Source organism: Sminthopsis crassicaudata, chromosome 2, assembly GCF_048593235.1.
Source record: "Sminthopsis crassicaudata isolate SCR6 chromosome 2, ASM4859323v1, whole genome shotgun sequence".
Taxonomy (NCBI): Eukaryota; Metazoa; Chordata; class Mammalia; order Dasyuromorphia; family Dasyuridae; genus Sminthopsis; species Sminthopsis crassicaudata.
This window is the reverse complement of record NC_133618.1, coordinates 60,100,866-60,128,780: the sequence shown is the minus strand read 5'-3', so window position 1 is coordinate 60,128,780 and position 27,915 is coordinate 60,100,866. Positions and strand designations below refer to the sequence as shown.

The 27,915-nt window shown below is 34.6% G+C and overlaps 1 protein-coding gene across 14 annotated transcripts in view; it reads left to right on the top strand.

Moving 5' to 3' along the window:
* The window catches only part of CBFB (core-binding factor subunit beta), an 83,788-nt gene that overhangs the window by 48,401 nt on the left and 7,472 nt on the right, over window positions 1–27,915 (top strand). For 2 of the 14 annotated variants that reach the window (XM_074286518.1, XM_074286524.1), the window contains exon 5: window positions 1,620–1,712. In XM_074286518.1, the coding sequence (XP_074142619.1) occupies window positions 1,620–1,712 (93 nt within the window). Of the gene's footprint in view, window positions 1–1,616; window positions 1,744–2,131; window positions 3,384–5,060; window positions 6,997–16,427; window positions 16,477–27,915 lie in introns of those variants that run through there. The other 12 variants (XM_074286525.1, XM_074286513.1, XM_074286516.1 and 9 more) reach the window with 9 other exon arrangements.

The following is a 27,915-nucleotide window of genomic DNA, read 5'->3' as shown; positions in this document are numbered from 1 at the left end:
AGCTAGTTTTTCTCCATAATACAATGATTCCAGACAATTCCAAAGGATTCATGTTGAAAAATGATTTCCACATCTAGAGAAAGAACAGGATGGAGTCTGAATGCAGATGGAAGCACACTATTTTCACTTAATTTTGTTTTTTTCTTTCCTTTTGTCCTGTTTCTTCTTTCACAACATGACTAATATGGAAATGTGTTTAAAATTGTCTATATATAATCTATGTCAAATTGCTTACCATTTCAGGAAAGGGGAGGAAGATGAAGGGAAAAAATTTGGAACTCAAAATTTTGTTAAATTGAATGTTAAAGATTGTCATATATCATTAGGGGGAAAAAAAATTTTAAGGAAAAAAAAGAAAATACATAGACTTAGAAGATATCTTGTTTAAGAACCAGCAAGATATTTTGTTTTCTTTCTCAGGTTTTTTTTTCCTTCTTAATCTGATTTTTCTTGTGCAGCAAGATAACTGTATAAATATGTATACATATATTGGATTTAACATATATTGAACTACCTGCCATCTAAGGGAGAGGGGAGGGAAAAGGAGGGGAAAATTTGGAACAGAAGGTTTTTCAAGGGTCAGTGTTGAAAAATTACCTGTGCATATGTTTTGTAAATAAAAAGCTTTAATTAAAAAAAAAAAACAAAACAAAAACAAAAACAAAACAGCAAAATGAACAGTATTACTGGTTGTTAGATTATATGGGGGGGGGGCTGTAAAAAGATTGCAAAAATAAGAAAGGTCCAAATTACAGAGTGCTTTAAAGGATTTTAGAAATATTAGGGAGCCACTGGAGTTTTTTATTAAATGGAGGTGGTAACATGATCAGATCATGTTACATGTGTTACATGATCAGATTCTCCTTTTAGGAAGATCATTTTGATTGCTGAATAGTGGTTGGACTGAAGTAAGGAAACATTTAAGGAAGGGAGCCCAATTAGTAGGCTGTTAACAATAGTTCAGTTGTGCAGTTAGGAGAGCCTGCAATGGAATGATGATGGTATCAGGGGAGAGAAGCAATCATATGCAAGAAATGTAGTGAAGGTAAAATTAATAGGCCTTGGCAACAACAGATCGATGTTGGGAGAAGAAAGAGTAAGGGGCTGATGATGACATCTGGGAGGATGGTGGTTCCCCTAACAGTAATAGCAGAAGTATTTGGAAATGGGGAAAAGAGAAAAGATAATGAGTTCAGTGTTAGACATATTGAGTTTAACATGTCTACCAGACATCTAGCTTGAGATGTAGTCAGTTGGAAATGTGAGACAAGATCAACAAGATCTGATCAACAAGAGAGTTGGACTGAATAAATGGTAGCCCCATGAAGTAACAAGATTATTATTTACATTTTATGAAGACAAAAGGTTACATGATTGTACAAATAGTAATTATCTGAAACAGTATTTGTACCTAGATCTCCTGAGTACACTCCTGACATGCTGCCAATTATGTAGAAACATAAAAATAGTAAAAACTTAATTTATATAAGCACTGGCATTTTAGAAGAGCAGTTTTTCATTTTGTGTATTGAAAGGAGTGGTGACTGTCCTTAAAATTTTTAATGTTTACCATTCATTGGTAGGAAGACTCCTCATTTCATTCCTTTTTCTGACAGCAGGAGGATGCGTTGGCCCAGCAAGCCTTTGAAGAGGCTCGGAGGAGGACACGTGAATTTGAAGATAGAGACCGGTCTCATAGGGAGGAAATGGAGGTGAGAGTTTCACAGCTGCTGGCAGTAACTGGTTAGTACTTTACCCCAAACTCCCAGGGTGGGTTTGAAATGTTTGTTGGATGATGCATCAAAGAATTATTGGTGATTTATGTTGGGGGGGAGGTTATTTTTACTCCTATTTTGAATTTAATTAAATTCTGAACCTGAATGCATGATATACTGAACAAAACTATACAAATTTAAGGTATTATATGAAAACTAGTACTTTATCTCATTGCTATTTGTCTTTGTCAGTAAAAATCTTTGTCTGCCACATATTGTGTCTTCTCTAAGATTGGTGGCTTTACTATCTACTTTAGTTATTTGAAAAAGTTACCTCTGCTTAAAATGTCTTTAAGCCAGAATGGAACTTTTGGGCAACAATGTTACTTGGTGCTATTAATTTTGTTTTTTTGAAGATACTTTGAGGGGAGAAAGCCCTATGGTGTAAAAAGAGAAAAAGCTTTGGACTCAAGGGACCTCTACTGCTTACTGCCTCACAGACCATGGGCGAGTCATCTTCTGTCTTTTGGCTTCTATTTCATCTTTTGTGATTGAGGGAATTGAACAAGATCATCTTTCAGGACTCATTCAGAACCATTTATATTATTCTGTTTGTTAATTTGTACCAGGAATGTTTAGTGCTTAGCTTCTGAGAGAATAGTTTTGTTACCTCTTTGTATTTTGTCAGATTCATTTGTAACTATTTTTATGAAAATTCTACACATGAAAATTTACTTTTACAAGCTATACAAAGAATGAAAATTTATTTTACAAAAAAAATTCTCAATTTACATGAAAATTGATTTCTTCTGTTACATTTAAATTTCATTTTTATAAGTTTAACAAAAATACATTTCCTCGGACATCTGATATTTACTAGCTTTGTGATCCTGGGCAAGTCAACCCCAATTGCCTTGCCTTGACAAAAAAAAAGTTACATAAATAAGATAGATGTGTATTTAAAATGTATTAGATGACTAGCATTTGAAATTAGCCCAAACATATACCATTTTTATGACTGACAAGCAAATAAATCAAAAAGACATGTAATATTATATATAAATTCCCAGTAAATTCTTATTTCTACTTCTCTTTGTACCTAAGATGTGGGTGGATGATATGGAAAAAGAAATGCTTCATAATGTTTTCCTGAAAATTTTCCAGTCTTAGAAATTTTGGCCCCATTTTAAAAAATATATATTTTTATAACAGTAAACTTTCCTTTGAATTCTGAATTGAATGCTAAATTCCAGGTACTGTGCTAGGTTCTGGAAACACAAAGATAAAACCAAACCATCTCTGTTCTAAGAAAGCTTCTGTTCTACTGGAAGAAGGGAAGGCCAGATTATGGAAGAGAGCTAGATGGTGACACCAGAGAGAAGCCTTTGTACAAAGGCCACAACTGCTCTAAGCAGTTTGGGAAAGGCAAAGTTATGAATAGTTGATAGGTTAGAGCCAAACTGCAAAAAGCTTTAAGTGAAAGGAACTTTCACTGCTTTGAGGCAGTATGAGCCACTAAAAATGCTTAAGCAGGGGAATGGCATGATCTGACCCATACCATGTGGTAGATTTATTGGAGAGGAATGACAAGACAGGAAATGAGTCCATCATTATTGCATTTATTAACTGCTTATCATGTGCCAAGAATTAGGCTAATAAAAGTTAAAACAATCCCTACTCTCCAAGTGCTTCTATTCTAATAGGGAATCCACCATGCATAGGTATACACATGACATATTAAAAAATATATATGAGTTGTGAGAGAGGAGATACTAACAGTCAGGAAGATTAGGGCAGCTTTATATACATTGTAAAAGGTGGCATTTGGCTAAGTCTTAAAGGAAGCTGGAGAAAAATGCAGAGATAAAGATGAGGAAGAAGATTCCATAAAAGAAAACAAACACACACACACACACACACACACACACACACACAAAACAAAGATGAAGTAGAATATGTCTAGAACATTAAGAAAACCAGAATGTCTAAATTTCAGTTTGGCAAGAGGAGCAGTATGTGTATGTGTGTGTAAAATCTGGAGACATAGGAAAGGGGAAATTTGTAAAAGAGATATAAGTGCCACACAGTTATAGGTAAGTGATTCTCAAAGCAATGAGATCAATAAGGAGAGATTGTTACCAATAGTCTTAAGTAAATGATAAGGAAGACTTGGACAGGGGTGTGGCCATACATGAATGGAAAAGAGAGGGTAGTGGAGGTGGATTCAACAAGTCTTAGCAACTTCTTTAATGAGAGAAGAAAAGGAAAGGAAAGAATCAAGAATGAATCCAAATTTCTGCACTTAGGAATCTAGGAGGATGTTAGTGTCCTCCATAGAATCAATCAGTGCCTCCTATGTACCAGGCACTATGCCAAGTGATTGGCTAGAGTCACAAAGAATGAAATAACTCCTTCTTCTACACAGAGGTTACATTCAAATAGGGTGTACCAAGAACATATAACACTATAGGTAGCACAAATATTACATGAATAAAGACATATATATCCAGAGTAGCCTCAGAGGGAGGGCTAGCAGGTGGGAAGATCTGGAAAGACTTCATGTAAAATACGGTACTTCATTTACATGTTAAAAGATTGAAAGGTACTCTGAAGCAGAGATAAGGAAAAGGTGAATTTTAGTCTTGAGGGGTAATCATTGCAAATACACTGAATCAAGAAATGGAGTGACCTTTTAAGTTCTATCTGATTACTTGTCTTGGAGAGAGGGGAGGTAAAAGAGGGAGAGAGAACATTTTGGAATATAAAATCTTACAGAAATAAAATTTGAAAATTTTACATATGTTTGGAAAAACAAAATGCTACTGAAAATTTTTAAAAATAAATACATAAATGGGGGGGAGAAATGGAGTGTCTTGTGTTAAGAACAGAGAGAAGACTAATTAAATTGTATTGCAAAGTGTTGCAAAGACTTTTTTAGTGGGAAGTAAATTATGAGTTTCATTTTGGATATTTTGAGTTTACAGTAGCAATGGGGTATATAAGTAGGGATTATTAGGATGCAGTTGGGCGTTAGACATTGAGCATTGGACATTGAGCAGGTAGATGATGCAATGGATGGAGCACCAGTGCTGAAGTTAGAAGAATCTAAGTTCAAATTTGGCCTTAGGCACTTGACACTTGCTAGCTATGACCATGGGTAAGTCACTTATCTAATTGCTTTAAAAAAAAAAAGCATACACTTTGCGCACCCACACACACAAGGGGGAAGAATATTGCTGGATATTTGTACTTGTGAATCATCTGCATAGAGATGATAATTGAACTCAAAGAAGCTTATGTCTTCTTCAAAGGAGAAAGTATATAGTTGTGTTTTTTTTTTTAAAGCAGTCCTAGGAGAGAGCACAAAGGAGCACCCACATTTGAATTTAGGAATACATGAAGAATCAATCAACAAAGGAGTATTCAACTAGAAGACCAGGAGAAATGGATCGTGGAAATCAAGAAAAGAAAGGTTATCAGCATTTCTGAGAGGAAAGGAACTTTAAAGGCCTTTTAAAGCAATCCATAAGTTTTCTAGTCCTAACCACACTTGAAGAGGAGTTCCTTCAAAAATATACTTGACAAATAGTCCTAGAACTTTTGTTTAAAAAAAGTTCCAGGAAGAAGAAATCATTACCTCAAATAGTTTGGATTTTAAAAAACATTTGGATAGCCTAATTCTAGAAAGTTTTCCCTTATGTCAAGCCTAAATTGATTATCTGTGTAACTTTCATTCAACTGTTCTTGTTTGTCTTTTGGGATTATGGGGAGAAAGTCATTAAGCTCCATATTTGGATTTCAAAAATGGGTTCAATTCTTGACTCTTCTACCAATCCCCTGGGTGACCATGTCCATGTCGTTTCTCCTTTCTTGGCTTCAGCTCCAAGTATAAAATGAGGGAATTGGATTAGATGACATCTTAAAGTCTCTCAGGGCTCTAAATCTGTGTATGATCTTAAACTAATTCCTCTAACACTTAGCCCTTTAGATATTTACGATACCTATCAGATTACCCTCTAAATCTTCTTTAGGCTGCACATCTCCAGTTCTTTCAGCAGATTCTTAAAAGGCATGAACTCAAGATTCTTTCCATCCTGGTAACCCTTTTCTAGATACTCTGGTTAATCAGTGTCCAGATCAGCATAAGACACTAAACATGGTCTAATGTAGCAAAATACAAAAGAACCATAACTTTTATCCCTAGATGTGTTATTCTTGATGTATACTACATAAGATTATGTTAACTTTCTTGACTGCTATATCATACTGTGTCTAATTGAACTTAGAGTCCAATAAAATTCCAGTTCCTTTTCAAGTGAACTGCTAATTTATCTACTCATTAGCACTTATAAAATTGATTTTTAAAATCCAAATTAAGGCTTTATATTCTTCACTATCCAAGAATTCAGCAGTGTATAATCCCTGACTTAGAACCAAAGCTCCAGGTTTAAAAATATTAGGTTTGATCTTGGAGAAAGTATCTCTTTAAAAAAAAAAAATCTTCCCTTTGCTCAAGCACCCACCAAAGATCTCTTCTCTGAGAATTTAAATTTATACCATATGTATATAGGTCCCTACCAAAAAGTAAAAGCTCAACCAAAACTCAAAACTAAAAATATATGGTATCTAGGACAAATTTTATGTCATCCAACTTTTGCCACAAGGGAAAAGCCCAACTTCCCCCGGAACCTTTGGTCCTTCAGACTTAACAATAATATTTGTGATTAAGGTCCTCTTGGAAAGAGAGAAAACTTAAGTTACTTCTGTCCCTAAGCCCCTTCTTAATCCATTTAGAAATGGCTGAACAAACTGTGATCTTTGAACATTTAAATGTTATTATGTACCAAGAAATTATAGCTAATGAAGTCATAGAAACCTAGGAAAAATTTATGACCTGAGAGAGTAAAATAATCAGTCAGAAGAATGCTATCTATACACAGTGACAAGATAACCAAAAAGAAACTGCATTTCTGGGGCATCTAGGTGGCGCAGTGGATAGAGCACCAGCCTTGAATTCAGGAGGACCCAAGTTCAAATCTGATGTCAGACACTTAAGACTTATTAGCTGTGTGACCCTGGGCAAGTCACTTAACCCCAGCCTCAGAAAAAAAAAAAAAAAGAAACTGCATTTCTTTATGTCTTAATTCTACCGAGAGCATCACCATTCTTCCAGTGAGTTATCCTTTATCTAATCAGTTGCTAATTTTTATCAAGTTCATTTCCACAATAGCTCAAATTCATTAGATAAACTCATTTTAATAAACCTTTTTTAGACACCTACTCTGGGTTGGGTTTTTGTTCATTCTTCATTTTCAAAGAGGACTAATGACATCACAAAATGATTTTTTAATAGCTTTTTATTGACAACATATGCATGGGTAATTTTTCAACATTATCCCTTGCACTCATTTCTGTTCCAACTTTTCCCTTCCCTCCCTCCATCCCCTCCCTTAGATAGCAGGCAGTCTCATACATGTTAAACATGTTAAAGTATATCTGAGATACAATATATGTGTGCAAAACCATACAATTCAATAAATTCAGAAGATAAAAATAACCTGGAAAGAAAAACAAAAATGCAAGTAATCCACATTCATTTCCCAGTGTTCTTTCTCTGGGTGTAGCTGATTCTGTCCATCATTGATTAATTGGAACTGAATTGGATCTTCTCTTTGGCAAACAAAATTATATTTTTACTTGTTCATGATATGAATTTAAGGGAGGGAGTTGCATTAAATACTCAGCCTCACTTTCTCTTCTAAACTCCTCAAAGTCTCATGGCAAGACAAAAATCAAGAAGATTGGAGGTGTGCACCAGGATGCAATGGATGACGTTAGTGTTTTTAATATCTGACCAGGCTCTAAGCACTCTACAACACCTGATTCAATCTCCTTCATGGCTATTGGGACAAATTTTTTCACATGTTAGCAGTAGTCACCGCTCTCCCCCACCAAGTCACCAAAGGATTTGAGATCTGTCAATTACTTTCAACCTGGTATAAAACCAGCATGTCTGCCAAGATAGTTTTACTCAGGGTTCGCAACTTCTTGTCTCCTGACTATAGGCTCTTTGCTTTCCTACTGTATCACACTCTGCTTCAAAAAGTGATTTGTAATCACTACCCAAAGAGATATACTATAAATAATAACTTCCTAGGAGCCCTGTGAGAGAAACTAGGATTATTTTGCCTGTAAAAGAGAAGACTAAAAAGATTTAATAAGGTCTAAGTGGGTGGTCCCTGTTGCCTGGTTAGAGGGAAAGACAAAGTAGTAATATTAAAAGCAACAGTCCTACTCATGAGTCTGGGATGCCCCTGATAAGAATTATTTAAATACTGAGAAAAAAAACTGAGCTGATCAAATTAATGAGTTTGGGGAAACTCATTAGGCAAGTGGGCAGAGGGCCTGCTTAGAGTCAGGAAGATGGAGATTCTGCCAAAGAAACTAACTGTAAGGTACATTGTGTAAGTCACTTTACCCCACATGCAGAATAAGAATGATAATAATAGCCTGTGTTTCTGGATTATTACAAGGATCAAATGAGATCATTTATGTCAAAAACCTTAAAGTATCTGTGTCAGCTATTAGTCCTGCCTGGCTGTGCTTTTACTCATCCAAGACAGACCATTTAGAATTCATAAACTTAAGTTTCTCTTTTTGTAAAATATGGAAAATATTTAATTCCTTTACTGTAAGTATCAAATAGACCATATCTATATTGCTTTTCTGCTGAATTTCTGCAGTAAATTTTCTTTCCTTCTTAAGAAATATCGTGAACTTACCCCTATTGGAAAACAATGGCTTGACTTGGCAAATGAGGGATACTTTCTGCAGTAGAAGGAATAAACATGATTTACTCTGGGAACCTTGGTTAAATTACTGTTAAATCATTGGCATGCGGGAAAATGATTTGCAGAGCAGTGGAATAAAAAGTCCCAGAGTTCTATTTCTGTGTACTCCTGCATTTCCACCCATACTTGGCTCCCAGTGCCCCTTAGTCTTCCAAAAGAATTAACTCCTCTGTGATGATGTTAGTTGTGAAGAGAAGAATAAAGCCTTTCCTGCCTTTAACCCTAATTGAAATAATGGAGGCTTAAATTGCTCTCTTCTAACAAGTCTGAGATTTTCATTTTGGTTCCAGTTTTATTTCACTTTTCTGGATTTGTATATAGTCACTTTAACCTAACTAACTTGTATAAAGAATATTTTCTCAAACCCTGGTAGACATGATGATTTAAAATATGAAAAATTTAATTCCATTCAATAAAAATCTTAGCTATTACATTTTCCTAATTTATATGGCTAAGTTTTTGAATTTCGATAATATTATCATAAGGTTCAGTATTTAGGAACTGTAATTTGGCACTTAAAATAAATTTAATTCATATAACTTAGAATCTTTTGAAAACTGTATTCCATCCCTATGTGTCGGGTTATGGGAATTTAAACTATGTCAATTGTATCAGGGTCAGTTTGGTGACTACTTAAACCTGAATGCTTCATCTTAAAAGATGGAGAACTTATAATTTTAAAGTTTAATGGGTACTGGTACCTTTTTTAATATAAAATAATTAGTGATGTTGGACTTTTAGGTTTTGAAATAGGCTTCTTCAGTGTTAAAAGGTAATTCATGACTTAAAATATCTGTTTAAAATTAGAAAGAATTTAAGACACTAGTAATTGAAATGACTTTAATGGAGAACAGATTGTGTAGTTCAATGGGGGAAAAAATCCTTGCAATATTCCACCACCCAGCTTCTGTCCCAGAAACAGGCGCCAGCTTTGGTCTTTGGAAACATTCATCCACTGTTGGGCAGCATATGAAAATAATCACATGTAGTTGGGTCTGTCTTTAAACATTTCTTTCCTCAGTAAAGCTTCATGCTTATCCTTCGGATCTCTATGTAGATACTTTCCCCACCATAACAAATAGGTAAAGTACTGCCAAAGAATGATTCCTAGTTGAATATTTTAAATAGACTGCACTGAGGTACGGGGCCAGAAAATGGGGAAATGGAGGAAGTGCCAGAAATGAGGGGCAATTGATTGTGTTTAAGGAAAGATAGTTTGAACAACTAAAAATAAAATTGTTCCAGTAGCTGTTTTTAAAGAGATTATATATGTTTATATGTTTGTTTTAATTGGTTTTTACACCAATCAACACTTTAAATAACTTTATTCTACTGTGAAAGAATTTTTAAGCTAATATAAGATCTACCTTGTTACCCAAGCAGCAAGGAGATTTTCTATGCCTTGTAATCTGTAACCAATCAGATATTTTAATTTGATTTTCTCTATAAAGTTTGATGGGAAAATTACCCAAATTTTCAAATGTGAGGTACTTACAAGTATGTACAAGAATTAGTATAAGTGAGCCAATGTGTGTTCTGATGTGTGCTTATGTTAAAATGATAGCAAAGTCCTTAAAACTACTTGGTATAGTGAGACTGGTGCCAGATGATATCACTTATACTTATAAAGATAACTCAAAGTTTACTATAAGAGTTTAAAACTTTTAAAAGTTCCCATCTATTTTCCCCAAAAGTTAGTCAGGACATTGCAATTCTAAAAAGAAGGCTCTCTCTAAGGACTTAACAGAGATTGTGTTCTGATTATAAAAATGGTGTTTTAATTCCTTTAAAAAATACCTGAATGTTACAGAACAAGGACACTCAGAAAAAAATATTAAATGATATATAATGTTGAATGCCCTCAAAATTTTCTCATCCATAAATTCAGTATAATAAAAATTATAAAACATTTTTAATTTTGAGCAGACTTTTTTTTGCAAAATGCATACATAAAATTTATTTCATTCCATCTGTGATCACATCAATGTAGATATTAATCTCTTCACCAAAGCTTTTCAAAATCCATTCTCTCTGCCTCAAGTCTCTCCCCTCTCCAATCTATCTGCCACAGATGACAAGGTGATTTTCTTAAAAGACAGGTCTCACCATGTCATTCTTTCTACTCAGTAAACTTCATTGGCTGTCTTGCATTTAAACCTTTCTTAACAATCTTGCCCCAACCTATCTTCCTAGTCTTGCTCATGTGCTGGCTGTCCCCTCCTCACCAAAAGTTTATTCCTCTTCGTTCTGCCTCTTAGCATCCTTTTTTCCCTTTAACACTTAGCTGAAGCATCACATTCTACATAAAGCATCACCTTCTACATGAAATCTTGACTGATTTCTCCAACACTATTATAATGCCTTCCATCCTAAAAATATCTTGTGTTTATTTTGTATATAATCAATATAAATTAATTTAAATATACAGTGCTGTTTAATTTAAACACACATGCTAATGAGCCAATAAATGGATGCTTTTTTGACATTCATATGGAAAACTGGTCTTTATTTATAACACACAACCATTCTACTGTCAAGAACAGTTGATATATACAGTATCAGCCATGTCCAAAAACATATGTCTCATTGTACATATTTCATCTATCATTTCCCAATCAAGAATAAGGGATATCTACCCAACAATTATTAATCAAATACTTCCAATGGTTCATGTAATATGTAATCAAGTGACTCCAATGGTCAGTGGGGTTACAAGGACAAAAAAAAAAAAAAATGGAATGGTCCCTATTTACAAAAGTATCTGTTTCATTCTTGTCTTTATATCTTTATACATATTCTTGTCTTTATATATTTCTTATTCAGGACCTGGCATATAGTAGGTATTTAATAAATGGAGTGATTTATTGCTCATTGGAACTTCCAGTCAAGGAAATCACAAATAATTTTTTTTTTTTATTTGGGCTTACCAACTTGGTTTCAGCATCTACAAATTTAGCTGAATCTCTAAACTCATGAAACAAGGTAGTTTTTTTTTTAATTGCAAAAAAAGCTATGAGAAAAAGTATGTAATACACTGAAAAACATTTGCAGAGTTCTTGAGTAAAGTATGTATTGGAATAAAAGCAAATATTTCACCACAGAGTATTTATTTGGCAAGTGCTACCAAAACAAATTAACAAAAAAAAAAATCCTTGAAAACCTTTACCTCCAAAAGATTACATATGCCAACATTTTTTCTACATTAAGGTTTGCTGTATCATAGCAAAATGATTAAATTGTAGAATTGAAAGTTGTTATACAGTCTTCTTTTATAAAAACTGTCAAATTCAGTGACGTTTTTATGACATGACTGGCTATCAATAGTATACTACCTAGCAGGGTTTTTTTTAATATGCATATTTATCTGTCATTTTAGGGTGATATTTTTTAAAAAGTATTTGTTAATCTGTTTTTAGATGCCCTTCCATTTCCCAACATATACATCTTCCTCCATCCAAAGAACCTTTCCCTATAACAAAGAAGAAAAGGGGTAGGAAAAAATAGTTAAGGAATACAACTAACCCCTCAATTGAATCTAACAGTATATGCCATGTTTCATTCATATCATAGTCACTCACAAAGAAGGGAGAAAAGGGTTTTTTCATCTCCTCTTCAGAGCCAAACTTGGTAAACTTTAATTATTACCTAGCAATAAAATAATTCTTTTACATTCCTTAATTGATTTACCATCCCACTCACCACTGCACCTTTTCCAAACCTTTTCATCTTTTCTCTAATTTCCCAAATCTCACTCTTCTCCTATCCTCTTAGCTGACAACCTTGCCTCATAGTTCACTGAAAAAGAAATGAGATCATTTGCCAAGAACTCCACTTGCCCTTTTCTCATCTTACCTCATACAGATGCCTTCTGCCACTTTATTCTCCTTCAGCCCTGTCAATCTTTAAAAGATGACCCTTCTCCTTCCCAAAGCAAACCCTTCTATATCCATGAGTGTTTTTCTTCCGTTGATCTTTTCCAGTGGATCATCTCCTCTATTATCCCCATTCTCAGTTTCTCGTTGTCTGCTGTGTGCTTCTCATCAGTCCATAAACATGAATTCCTCATCCTCAGAAAATCTTCCCTTGATCCATCCATCTCCACTAGCTAATACCTTATATCTCTTCCTTTTGTGGAATCCATCTACACTTGATGGCTCCACTTTATTCTTAACCCTCTACAATCTGATATGGGAGTCAAAACTTAATGCACTGAGTTAAGGGATGGATTGTCTTGTTCAAGGCATGGCAAGAAACCAATGTCCAAAGGGTATGTACAAAGTGTAAGAAGATTGAAAAGATGGAGGAGCAGGGGGGAGTTATGGAGGGCTTTGTATGCCAAATATTATAGTTTATATTTCATCCTGGAGGTAATAGGAAGCCATTATAATCCTACAAGCATGACTTCACAATTATAATTTCCATTTGTCTGGCCATTCACCAATTATATAATCATTTTCTTTGTGTCCATTTGGAGTTTTCACAAAAAGCGCTACTGTAAATATTTTGGTGTTTCTTTGACCTCCTTTGAGTATATGTCTCTTGCTGAGATCATTGAATCAGAATGAAATATATACAGAGTAAAGGCAAAAGGCTGGAACAGAATCTGTTATGCTTCCTTCAGCTAAAGTTAGTTTAAAAAAAAAAAAAAAACAGGGGTAGTGATCCTGATCTCAGGTGAAACAAAAGAAAAAATAGATTTAATTAAAGAAGATAAGGAAGGAAACTACATTTTGCTAAAGATTGCCACAGATAATGAGGTAATAATCAATACATATATGCACCAAGTGGTATAGCATCCAAATTCCTAGAGGAGAAGTTAAGAAAGCTTCAAGAAGAAATAGCAAAACTATAATACTGGGGGATTTCAACCTCCCTTTATCAGAACTAGATAAATTTAATCACAAAATAAACAAGAAAGAAGTTAAAGAGGTAAATAGAATTTTAGAAAAGTTATATATGATAGACCTTTAGAGAAAATTGAATGGAGACAGAAAGGAATATACTTTTTTCTCAATGGCACATGGAACCTACACAAAAATTGATAATTTATTAGGGCATAAAAAACTTAAAATCAAACACAGAAAGGAGGAAATAGTAAATGCATCTTTTTCAGATCATAATGCAATAAAAAATTGCATGTAATAAAGAACCAGAAAAAGATAGACCAAAAATTAATTGGAAACTAAATAACCAAATCCTGAAGAATGAGTGAAACGACACATTTATAGAAACAATCGATAATTTCATCCAAGAGAAGAGACAATATACCTAAATTTGTGGGATCTAGCCAAAGTAGTTTTTAGGGAAAATTTTATATCTCTAGATGATAACTTGAATAAAATAAAGAAAAAGAATGAACATGTAACTAAAAGAGCTAGGAAAAGAGCAAACTAAAAACCCCCAATTAAATACCAAATTTGAAATTCTAAAAATTAAAGAGGAAGAAAGTGGTTGAACTAATAAATGAAAATAAGAGTGGTTTTAAGAAAAAAAAATAGATAAACTTTTAGTTAATTTGATTAGAAAAAGGAAAGAAGAAAATCAAATTGCCAATATCAAAAATGAAAAGAGTGAACTTTCCACCAATGAAGAGGAAATTAAAACAATAATTAGGAGCTGTTTGCCCAACTGTGTGCCAATAAATCTGATAATCTAAGTGAACTGGATGAATACTTATAAAAATATAGATTGCCCAAATTAACAGAGAGGAGATCACTCACTGCTTCACAGAGTCTAAATATTTGTTCTTTAGTAGTGTCAGCTCTTCTTGACCCTATGGATCATGACTGTCCATTAGGTTTTCTTGGCAAAGATACTAGAGTGGTTTGTCATTTCCTTCTCCAGTGGATCCTTTTGTCAGATGATTAGGGGTCAAGTGACTTGCTCAGAATCACACAGCTAGTAAGTTTGTGAGACTGGATTTAGATTCTGGGTTTCCTGACCATAGGCTCAGTGCTCTATCCACTAAGCTACCAACTGCCTCATGAACATTTTAGTTACTTCCAAATTGCTTTCCACAGTGATTAGACTACTTCACAGTTCTACCAACAGTGCATATGCAGTGTCTGTCTTTACACAGTTTTGATCTTCACTAGTATTTTATTTTCTAATTTTTGCTATTTTCTGAGTCTGAAGTAAAACTCAATATTGTTTTGATTTTCATTCCTTTATTAAGAATTTGAATCTTTTTTGGGGAGAACTATTAATATCCATTAGGGAATGACTAAACATGTTGTATTACTTCCTTATATATCTTGGATATCAGACAAAGGTAACAGTTTTACAAAAAATAAAAAACTAACTGCTTTTCAAAGGAATTTTGTATTTTGGCAAGAACACTTTCAAAGCAGGTACTTGGAAGTATTTTCATAACTAATATGATTTGTTGCCTAAAATGATATAAGCACGTTACCTAAACGATTCTCATATCTATACAACTTAAACTTGAAAACAGAATTTTCTAACATATTTTAAATCTTCCAAATGAAGAATTTCTGTGGCTATAACTATTTGTTAATACATATGTGTGTGTATATAAATTTTAACACCTTCAGATTTTGTTTTCTGTGATTTCAGTCATGTCCAACTCTTCACGACCCCATTTGGGGGTTTTCTTGACAAAAATTCCAGAGTGGTTTGCCATTTCTTCTCAAGCTTATTTTTCAGATGAGGAAAGGGAGGCAAACAGATTAAGTGGCTTGCCCTGGGTCGCATTGCTAGTTAGTATATAAGGCTGGATTTGAACTCGGGAAGATGTCACCCTGATTCCAAACTCAGTGCTCTATCCACTGTGCCATCAACTTACCCTAACCTTTCTATTAATTGTAAGAAGAAGTTACTTATGTTAAGGAAGATGAAAATTTATTAGGTAGATTTTTACAAAAACCTTTCCATAATTGATGGGTAAAGTTGCATAAGAATCATAATTAAATAAGGGTAGCCAACAATGCATTTCTTTATTTTAGAGCTATGTATCTTTGTGAATGAATTATCTTCATCAGCTATGAGAGCTACTCAAAGTGTTGAAATAAAATGAACTCCAAACCATATACTTTTACATAATTAACAAATAGATATGTACATATACACACACATACATACATATTGGGAGTTTGTATTTAATTTTTTTTCTAGTGGAGGTGAGTATTCAGAATAATTTAGTGTTTTGGATTTCTGCAGGCAAGTATATAACAGCCAATGTTGGGAATATCTGTCATAAAGAAGTTATTCATAAAATGTCCACATTAGGAAGGACTTTAGTGATCATATGGTTCAATGTATTTTCATCTTAGAGTTGAAAGTATCAGGAAAATGACTTGTCCAAAGTCATTTAATAAAGATTTTAGTAGCTACTGTGTGCTAAGCACTGAGGATACAAATGTGAAAAAGAAAGTCCCTATCCTTAAGAAGCTTATAATCTAACTGGGGAAGACAGTTCACAAAAGGAAGCTGAAAAGGAAGATAGGGATGGAGAATTAGAGAAGGTACATGGGCAGAACATGGTGGAGTCTAGTCCAAAGATTACAAACTGATGGGTAATGAAGAAGATGAATGGCTTGAGAATCTTCTTTATTTGGATACTTTGGAAGGAGTTCCTTGTTTTGTCTTCTAGCCCTCCAATCAGAGGGGCAAAGGGCACTCTGGGTGCTGATGAGGTATACCAAAGCTAATGCAGTCACAGCAAGTTAATAGTAGTGTAACCAAAAAAAAAAAAAAAATAGTCATGTAGAAATAATTTTGTGCTTAATTGATCTTGTACACATACTCCTAACTTGAATAGACTTCCCTGAAAGCCATTTCACAAAGTCATGATTATTGATGCTTATTTATGGACTAAAATCATCCATAATTTTTTTTTCAGAGGGAGTGTCCAGCAGACCTGTGATTTCAACTGTGTAAGGAACTCCCAGGTTGGAAACTTCCTCCACCAAGCACATTGTCATCTGTAGCTTGTACTTTTAGCCTATATTTTACTGTCTGTTAATTTCACTTATCAAATGACGGAGTTAACCTCTAAGTTCCCTTCTAACTCTAAATTTGTGACAATCTAAATGTGGGACAGTCCATTGTTCTTATATAAATGAAGATAATAATAATAAGCATTTATAACTTTAATAGTTATCTCTTAGCACTGAAAGATTGAAATGACTTGAACTCAGGTCTTGATTCCAAGTCTAGCCCTCCTCTACCACTGCCTTATCTCTCACCTCATCATCATAATAGCTCACATGCCTTGAGATTAGAAAAACACTTCCTCTCTGTGGGAAGGAAGGGTTCTTTGATGAATCTGTAATCTCCTTGTTAGGGTTATAACCCTCACAGGTTCAAATCACAGCTCATTCACCATCTTCTTAGCCTGTGCTGTTCTTGTGCATATTCTTCTGTAAATTCTCCAGGGCCTGCTATTAGAAACCTTCTTCTGAACATTGTAATATTTCTGGAATATCATTATAACACTTGGACTGTCAGTTATCTCCCACTCTTAAGTACATGACCAGCTTATCTCTTAGTTATGCTATATATAATAAGCATTGTCTAGGAAAGGTTCTTTTTCAGGTTCATTAATCCCCAGATTTATACTATTATACATGCCTTCTATTCCCACAAAATTTGGCAGGGGACACTTGAAATAAACTTGCTTAGTACATAGGATATTACCCTGAGAATCCGTAGTTTGGGATTCATATTCTAGCTTTGACATTTATAAGTTTTGTGACCTTGGACAAATCACATTCTCCATAAACATTTCTCCACATAGCTAGTTAAACGAGTTTTGATGAGAATGGTATATAGTTTAATAAGCATGGTTGACCAGTAGCTGCTTAGAATAAAGATGGTACATACTTACCTCATGAGAATGTTGTGAAGAAAATATTTTATAGATCTTAAAATGCTAGAGAAATATTAGTTAAGCTCAATCTCCCTATTTAAGTCAAAAGGAAGAATTAATATTAAGGAAATGGTGTCCCTATGAGAGCTACCTTACTTTATATATCCATTTTGTATCTGTGCATCTGGCTCTGATTTGATTGGTTTTAAGATAGCATTTGATTTTATTTCCTAAACCACCTCCTATGAGACAGGATCCTAAAGGTGATTAATTCCATTTTTACCTATAAAACTTTTTTTTTTCCTCCCTGTAATTAAGGATATGCTAGAAAGCAGAAGTGGTCTTTATATTGGAGACAGAATAACCAGAAAAAAGTGCTTGCTCGGCCGAGTCCTCTTTGTGAGCACAGCTCAGCAGTATGTGTGGAGACTATTTTTGTAATAGAAACAGGCGCGAGTCTGTGTGTGGTTTTTATGTTTGTTTTTTGTGTATTTCTGGAGCCTTAAATTCTATGTGTTCCAAGAAAAATCTCTTATTCTCTATTTATTTTAACCCCCAACAGAGTTCTGTTTTTTAAATTGCTGAACTATGCTAGAGGACATGTTATGAAAAATGTGGACCATATGAAAGTTCCTATCTGTGGTGGGCCTCTCCTAGAGGTCAGGCTAGGGAAATGAGGGAGGAAGTCAGACAGAGAGTTAATGGGATGTAATGACTAGAGACTGCTCTAGAGGAATATGGTCTAGGAGGAAGAAAGCCTTTCTGACTTGTATTCCTTCTGAGAAACAAAGGCTGTGTTAGCATCTCCTATTTTCTCTACTGTCCTACATCAGAGGTCAGATTTTGTTGTGTATGCATTAATCTCCTTTTTAATTAATTAGAATATGAAGTTCATCTCCCTAATCGAAGTCAGTTTTTCTTAATATTAGAAATTCACAATAGAAAGAATACTGGATATAAATTCAGAAAGAGCCTGCATTTGAATTTCAGTTCTATTGATTACTTTGTGAGTGATCTTGGACAAGACTCTAGGGCTCATTACCCCTTCCTAACATTAGGAAATTGGATTGAATGATCTCTAAAATTTCTTCCAGGTCTAAATCCTATCATTTTGAGGGAGGAAACAAAAGTTCATATATAAATGCTGGGGGCGGGGGGAGGAGGAAATGACCTATCGTTTTGTTTCTCCAGATAGCTAGTTAAGAGAGTTTTGATGAGAATGGTATATAGTTTAATAAGCATGTTGACCAAGTAGCTGCTTGTAAGGCTGGTAAAGATTTTTCTTATCTACCTTTTTCTGTAGCCTAGCCTTATCACCATAATAAAAAAAAAATTATTACCCATATTTTATTTATAGAACGTTTTCTCAATGGCTATAGCATATATAACATTATCCACATTTTATAGATAAGGAACAGAAGCAGAAAGAAGCTATTACCCCCAGAGTCACATAGTTATCAGAGGCAGCATTAACTTTCTCTTGAAGACAATGTTCTTCTAGTCACTCAAACTCAAAACTGAGGAGTTATTCTTGACTTTTCACTTTGATTCACCACCAATAGTCCATCAGTTGCCAAATCTTGTCAATCAGTCTCTATGACAATATCAACACTAGGTGACTAGCTATCATCTCAATTCTGAGCTTCATTACCTCTTTTTGTTGTAAGGATCCCAATTGATGTCTCTATAGCTAACTCTCCATTCACCAATCCATGCCCTATACTATTGCCAAATTAATATTCCTAAAGCTCAGGGCTGACTATGGATTGCTCTTTTGTGCCTCTAAGAAGGGATTCTTTTAAAAAAAATTTTAATAGCTTCTTATTTCCAAAATATATGCAAAGATAGTTTTCAACATTCATCCTTGCCAAACCTTGCATTCCAAAATGTTTCTCCCTCTCTTCCCTCCCTCCCTTAGACAGCAAGTAATCCAATATATGTTAAACATATACAGTTCTACTATACATATTTCCACAATCATGTTGCACAAGAAAAATAAATCAAAAAGGAAAAAAATGAGAAAGAAGCAAAAACCAAGCAAACAGCAATAAAAAAAAGGTAAAAATACTGTGTTGTGATCCACATTCAGTCCCTATAGTCCTCTTTCTGGATACAAATGGCTCTCTCCATCACAAGTCTATTGGAATTGACCTGAATCATCCCACTGTTGAAAAGAGCCACATCCATCAGAATTGATCATTACATAATCTTGCTGTTGCCATGTACAGTGATCTCCTGGTTCTGCTCACTTCACTCAGCATCAGTTCATGTAAGTCTCCCTAGGCCTCTCTGAAATCATCCTGCTGATCATTTCTTATAGAACAATAATATTCCATAACATTTATATACAAGGACTTACTCAGCCATTCTTCAACTGATGGGCATTCACTCGGTTTAGAAAATAATTCTTAATGGGTTCTGGGCCTTTGAACCCCTTTGGCTCTAAGGTGAGGCCTGTGCCTCTTAGCAGAACAGTGTGTTTAAAATTTATGATTATAGGGAAAGTAGAGGAAGAAGAGGTAATAATTATTTAGTGCCTATTATGTGTCAGACTCTGCTTTTACAAATATCATCTCATTTGATCCTCACAACAACGCTGCACTTTACAGGTAAAGAAATTGAGGGAAAAACAAAGATAAAGGAACTTGCCCAGAACCATATAACTAGCAAGTGTCTGAGGGTAGATTTAAATTGAGATCTTTCTGGCCAAAGTCTAGGGCTTTAACAGCCCTGCCACCTGCTGCTTCTAATATCTAGAATGACAAAGGAAGCCAATTATTCTGAAATACAGTTAACAAAATATATTTTTAGACAAGTTCACAAACCCTAGGTGAAGACTTCCTGCTCTAGGATAAAACTCTCCTATCTGGCATTTTATGCCAGTCATGTTTCCAAACTTATTACACATTAGATGAAGGACACATAATGTATAATATTCTAAATTCCAACCAAATTTTCCTATTTGCTATTTCTAATTCATAGCATTCCACCTCCATGTTTTTGTCCAGGCTGCCCTTGATATCTGGAATATTCTTTCCTCCTCACTTCTACTCTTGAGATCCCTAGCTTCTTTCAGAGCTTCCATCAAGTCATCACCATCTATTAAGACTCTTTCCTGACTCTTGGGCTCCATTGTTCTTCCCATCCAACTCCCAACAGAATTGGGTATTTTATATTTACTTATCTGCATCATGTTTTCCTCTCTAAGGCAGAGAGGAGGCAGAGACACATTTCCTATTGTCTTTGTATGCCCAGTGCCTGACACATAATAGGCTCTTTTTAAAAAAATAAATACTTGTTTACAGGATTAAATTAGAACTTCCTGGCCAGTATAAAAGTTTGCATATTTACTTATATAATGTGAGAGATGATATTAAAAAGTGCTATGTTATAAAATGATGTCCTCATTTTATTTATATCTTTAAAAATACTTAATGTTGTAAATTAGCCTTTTGTTTTAATCTGTTGACTTTGATTTTACTTTTTTGATGAATATTCTAATTTTTGATCATTCATTTCTATAACAATAGTTCTTGGAATCACTTCCATTATTTCTTTAGCCTTTAGCAGTCATTGCAATTAGAAGTTATTGATTGGGCTTAGAAATAATGTGAGGTGCAACCTAGAGTCAGTTACGGTACTATAAAAAAATGTCAGACCTAGAGTCAGAAGACCCAGGTTCAGACAGTTTACCACAGACCCATAGACTTGACCTCTCCACATTAGTTTCTTATTGTCAAAATAATAACATCACTATTTCCTACCTCACAGTGTTGTTTTGAAGAAAGGGTATTATAGACACTAAAGTGCTTTGTAAATAGCACTTTATTTTTATTATTTATTATTATCAAAAGTTTCTTTCCCTGAGATATCTAGGGTCTAGCTTGCATTTCCCAGGGTCCTTTCTGGTGCTAAAATTCTATGCTTCTTTAATAACAATTTTCCTTCATTTTAGTCTCCTTTAGAAAACTAACTGCTTAAAAATGTTCAGTATTTTAACTTAATAAAATCCAAGTCTCACCTTTTTATAGGTTGACAGAAATAGAAATCATTTATAACTTCAAAATCATCCAGGGATATACCATTCCTCTTCTGTACTGCCTTGCTGCCCAAAAGGAGTAACCTGTATTGAGATGTCTATATAAACTAATAAAATCAATGCTACCCCTCCATCTCAGGCTTATTCACATGTTTTTTTTTAAAAGCTGTGTAAAATAATTATTAATAAAATGTTTAAATCAGAAGGATTAGGAATAACAGGATAGTCATTGTGAACTGAATAGGTAGTCATAAAAGACATTCTGATTAATTCTTTCTCCTACCCCACTAACAGGCAAGACTATTATGATGAAATATAAATTTATGAACATCATACTTTTAATGTCATAAAATTTAGAAATTGGAAGAGTATCTTATAAATTCAACTTCCTATCCATCTGATGTCCCTGACACATTGTCTCATTTAGCCTCTGATTGAATACTCCTTAAAAAAAACAAACAAACAAACAAGAAATTTAGCCTAAGCCACATCCCTTTTCAAGGTAGGATAATTATTTGTTAAGACATTATTCCTTACATTGAGCAAAAATCTGCTTCCTTGTAATTCCTATTTATTTGACCTAATTCTGCCTTTTGCAATAACACAGGACAAGCTTTTCTCCCTCTTCCATTTGATATCCCTTTCAATATTTAAACATAGAAAGCTATTATAACTCATCTAAGATGTATCTTCATTTGACCATCTTACAGTTTTTTTTTGTAAACATTCCTCAGTGTTCCCCTGCAAACCATGTTGCTTTGAATGCTTTTTTATTTTGCCACTATTTGTCCATTTGGCACCTTTAAGTCTTTAGCAAACTCACATGAAGTCTTTTGCTTTCTGTTTGTTCCTCATCATATGTTGCCATTAGGCGTTGCCTTTCGACTGCAATTGCCTCTTCTTCTTGTCTTCTTCTTAGTCACATGGCCTTGGTATGAAAAGAAGCTTAAAAGTATTTTTAATGGCAGAAAAAGGAATCGCAAAATAATCCTTTTCATGCTGCATAGCCCAGTCTATGTAGTTAGCAAATCTGAAACAGAAACATGCGTTCTTATGCAAGTCAAAAAAAGAACAGTCACAATCTTGCCATTTTTAACATTATTCTCTTTCTAGGACAAAAGCCTCAAACCTTGCCATCTCACAAAGTATTATTGGTGGGCTGGCAGTGCTGTTATAAATATATAATTAGTATTGATTCCTTTCAGTCAAGATTTCCTCAGTGCTCAGCCCCTTTCTAACCTTCATTGACTGAAACGAAATGCTTATATTAGTGTTTCCTGATTGTGCAAAATTGATCTATCTTATACAACATTCAGCATTGATTCTGTACAGAACATAAATTGTTTTTCTGATATATATGCATTCCATAGCATTTTTAGATCTGTGACTACAGTATAGCTTTAGTTGACCTGTTAATTGTAATATTTGGGTAGTTTCATGAATATACAGTCTGCTAATATTAAGATTTGAGGATTCTGCCAGAGTTTGCAAATGTAGAAACAGATGTTGAATTTTATTTAGATTTGGAATTAGAAAACTTAATATGTCAGAAATTTAAATAGTGATTTATTTAAATAGAGTTAGAGATAACATATGAAACACAAGTGTGACTTCTTTGCAAAATTTGCTTTGGAAAGCAAAACTTTCAGTTATTTAGATGGCATTTAAATAGTGAAAACAAATATCAAGTTGATCTAATGTTATTTCCCAGAATGAATGAATGAATGATGTTGATAAACAATAGGTGTGCCTTAAGCACTTTTGGAGCATTTTGCTATATTTTGGAGTAAACTGTTGTTACTAAAACATTAAATTGGACTAATAGAACTTATTATATATTAACTGTAATTCAGACTAAAGTCAGTGAAAATATAAATCACAGAATAAAAAATGGTTTCATCACTATTTTTGATTTAAACATTCAGAAGAAAAAAATGGGTGTGGAAAATGAAAAGATGGTTCCAAAGGTATTTGTCTGTGGACCATGCTGTCAAATATAGGCTATTGTATATCCAATAGAGATTACTATTAAGAACCAGTCATAACATAAATTAAGTTTAAAAACATAATTATCTGGAGTCTTGCAAATCTAATCAAGAAGACTTTAAATTTAAAAAAGGAAAGAAAAAGTAAATTTCCCTCAAGCCTGAAGACTTGATACCATAAAGAGAAGCAATATAGAAAACATGGGAGAAAAACTAGCAGATGAGAAAGTAATAAGTAATAGGAATTGAAGATTCTAATGTCAGGAATTAAGTTTTTCTTCATCAGTGTCCCTGAGATTTGATGGAATGGAACTTGCTCTAGTAATTTGACTTTGACCCTGTAAATAAAGTACTAGAAACAGTTGTTCAAAGTTGGAGAGACAACTTTCAGTTTGATGTAAGAAAAAATCTTCCTACCAATTAGAATTTTTCAAAAGTAAAGTAAGCTTACTCATAAGATAATAATGCTTACTCAGTGGAGATCTTCTATCAGAGAAAGGCAGCCAGATGGTACAGTGGATAGGAAACAGGAATATCTGAATTCAGATTCCACCTCAGATACTTCCTTAACTATGTGATCCTCAACTTCATTTTCCTTATCTGTAAAATGGAGATAATAGCACCTTCCCCACAAGTTTGCTATGAGGATCATTATTTTTAGACAGATAGCCTTATGTTGGAGGTGTTCATAGGAGATTTTTAGTCAGATATAAGTTGGACTGGCCTATGAAGTCTTTCTAACTCCTCGATTCTTTGAAGTAATTGAAAAATAGAAAGTCAGTCTGAATTCTTATAGAGCCTGTTAAAGCCTTTAGAAGTAAGACTAACTATGGTTAGTCTCTCAAGGTTCCATCAGGCCTAGTCTCCCTCCTTCAAGTTCCAGTCCTGTATCATACAAATTGCATGTTTTGCATCTTAAATTCAGTATGTCCAAAATAGAACCCAAACCCACCCCTCTTCTGAACTTTCCTATTACTTTCAAGGGTATTATTATGTTTTTCCAGTCTTCCAGGTCCACAACCTCAACATCATCCTCAGCTCCTCATTCATTTTTATGCCACTCTTTCTTTCTTTACAATATCTTAGTTAGCTGCCTTATCTCATTTGGTTTCTACTCTACCACATTACTTTCCAACATACTCTCTACCCTTTCAACCTATCTTAAATACTACTGATTAATCTTCGGGCAGTCACTCCTTTGATTAGAAATCTTCATTGGCTTCCTCTTGCCTCCTTAGACAATTGGGTGGTGCTATGGATAGATCATTGGATCTGGAATCAGGAAAATCTGATTTTGAATCTAGCCTCAAACACTTACAGGCTCTTTGACTCTAAGAAGTCTGTTAATCTCTGTTTATCTCAGTTTCAAGGCAAATACCCAACTTAAAATGGATATACTTATAATATTTATCTCACTGGGTTAATGTGAGGATCAAATAATTGGTTGAGTTTTTTTCTTAAGCACTTGACACAGTACATGGCATAATGTAGGGACTACATTTCCCTTCTCTTTCTCCTTCTCATCATACTCTTCCAGCCCCATTTCATACTTCCCTTTGCATTTGAACAAATTAGATGATCTCTCAAACATAGTTACATTTTCCTGCCTCCATGAACCCAATGAAGCCTTTTCCTTCAGACCTACCTTGCCCTCTATTTGATAACCATCTTGCCCTTTGTCTTCACAAAATCACTGTTTTGTATTTCTCTAATACATCTGTCATGTATTATAGCTATCCATGTGTATCATTTTTTTCTTAAAACTTTATCACACCTAGAATAGTATTCTATACTCAATCAGTGAGTAGTAAGCACCTCTAGTGTTCAAGAATGTGCTGTAAGACAAATTTAAAAATTCTCTGAAATTACAAAATCTTGTCAATTTTATCCCTCCATCCTCATATCTATCCCCTTCTCTCTACTCATTTGACCACCCTATCACTCAGTCTGTTGTTATAATGTCATCCTAACTGGTCTCCATGCCTCATATCTCTCTGTAAATCCATCTATCACGTAGCTTCCAAAAGTGATAATCCTGAAGTATCTATCCATGATACCTCCCAACTCTTTAAACTCCAATGCCATCTTGTCAGCTCTACAATCAAGTACAAACTCCTGACATTTAAAATCTTTCAAATACTGGCTCCCACCTAGTTTTCTAACCTTATTAATACATTGCTCCCCTTCAAACATCCTACAATTCAGCCACACATTCTGTTTGCTATCTCGATGCCTTTGCCCAAGCTATCTTTCATGCCTGGAATATATTCCCTCTTCATTCACCCTTAAAATCCTTAATTGCCTTCAGACCTCAAATGCTGAACTCCTGGATTACATGAGCAACAAGATGGTAGACTAGACATTTTTTCCTAATCTCCATAATGTCTCATTCCTTTCCAAAACAGAAATTATGTACCTAGGATAAAGCAGCTTTGTTTCTGTGGTCTTGAGACATCCAGAATCCCCCCCCCCCCAAAAAAAAAAAGGTTTAAAAAAACAACAACCAGGAATTGAAACTCACTGATCCTGAGCTTATTTAGTACTCATTTCCCCTCTCCACCACCACCTCCCATGCTACTGGCAGTGAAGCAGTACTAGCAGATCCTAGGAGACAACAAATTTGCATCAAAATTGACCCCTGGATTCCATCCCTCCTCCTTTTCAGTGCCATTGACATCCTAGCTTCAAGCTATGGAAATTTGCTCAAGGCTTTACAATCAGCTGAACCACAGCCCCTCAGGAGTAAAAGCCTGCCAGGGGCTGCAGTCCTTAAACAGAAATGCTGCAAAGCTTTAAATTGCTGAAATTGGGGAAAGCAGGTTCTGAACTGCTAGTGCAGGCCTGAGAAAACCCCCAAAAAATCAATAGTTTACCAGGACAAGACATTGTGCTTGTGGGGAGCTGTGCTCACCAAGCTTGAAGGAAAGAACACAGTATCTAGCTGGCACTGGTTGGGACCAACACCCAAAGTCATTTGTACAGATACCTAGCATAGTGAATCATGAACTATCCAGTGTGGGAGAAGGCTAAGATGCTTTGAAATACAGTCCACAAAAAAACCATAATCAGAGGTGAGGAGCTCAGGACATGAGTGATAAGGAAAAGAGACAGAAGTATACCAAAAATTACAGGAAGAAGAAATTTCTAAGACATTGAACATAAACAGATAAATATAAACAAGAACAGCAGAAAAAAAAATATGTCCTCTGCATCTGATAAATTAGTTCAGACATCTGTAAGTAAATACTGTAAATGGTAGAAAAAATGATCTGGCAATTAAAGAGACAAATAGAATAGAGAAGCTTGAATCTGCAATGGCACTCTCACCAAAGAAACAAAAGAGAAAATAGATTATGAATGCAGATATACAGAAAGAAATGATAACCTAGAAGAAAAACAAGAAACAATAAAGTGAAAAGAAAATATGCTCACTCTGCAATAAATATCTGTCCTCCATTTTGTGACTGAACTCATTGAGGTCTCCTTCCCTTTTCATTCTCTTCTTAAGTCTGCAGTCTGGCTTCACATCACTATTCAGATCTGCTCTCCCCAGTCACCAATGAGCTTTGGCAAATCAAATGTCCTTTTTGCAATCTTCATCCTTCTTAAACACTCCCCAGCTTTTGTGGCTGTCAATCATTCTCTTCTCCTTGATACTCTCTTCTTTCCAGGTTTTTATGCTATTACTCAAGGGGTGTTGTTATGAGTCTCAAATTAGATAACGGATGTAAAGCACTTTGTGAACCTTAAAGCCCTATGTAAATCCCAATTATTATTAGCTTTCTTTCACCAGGCTTCCAGTCTTGGAATAACCTCATTCTTTTGATCCTTCAACTTTACTCCTGAGTTCAAACAGTATTTATACAGCATTACAAGAGTATGCTGATAATGTTTAACAACCCAGGGTGGGGAAATGGGGACAAGAGTATACACACACACACACTTTTATATTTACTTTACATTTTCAGTACTTATCAACAGAGCAATAAATCAAACCATGATTATAGCAGTCACTGATTTCTGAGGCATAAATGCTCATACTAAAAATTTAATTATCTCTTCAAGCTCATTAGAGCTAGCAGTAGCACATCCCTGAATTACTCCCTCTTATTTCTCCTCCCATCTTTCTGGCCACTTTCTCACTTTCCTTTGTTAGATCTTCATCTAAATCATACCCTGTAACTTTAACTGTCTAAGATTCTGTCCTGGGTTCTTTTCTCCCTCTATACTATTTCTTTTTAGTGATTTCATCAGTTCCCATGGATTCAATTAATATTCTCATGTTTACTTATGGAGCCTTAATCTTTCTATTGACCTCCGTTGTTATATTTCCAACTACCCATTAGACATCCCAGACTGGGCATTTTAAATTCACCATGTTCAAAACTGATTCATTATTTTTCTCCTTCAAACCTTCCTTTCTTTCTAATTTTCCTTTTACTGTTGCGGATACCACAGTCCTCTCAGTAACCCAGATTTACTCGTTGGTATCATC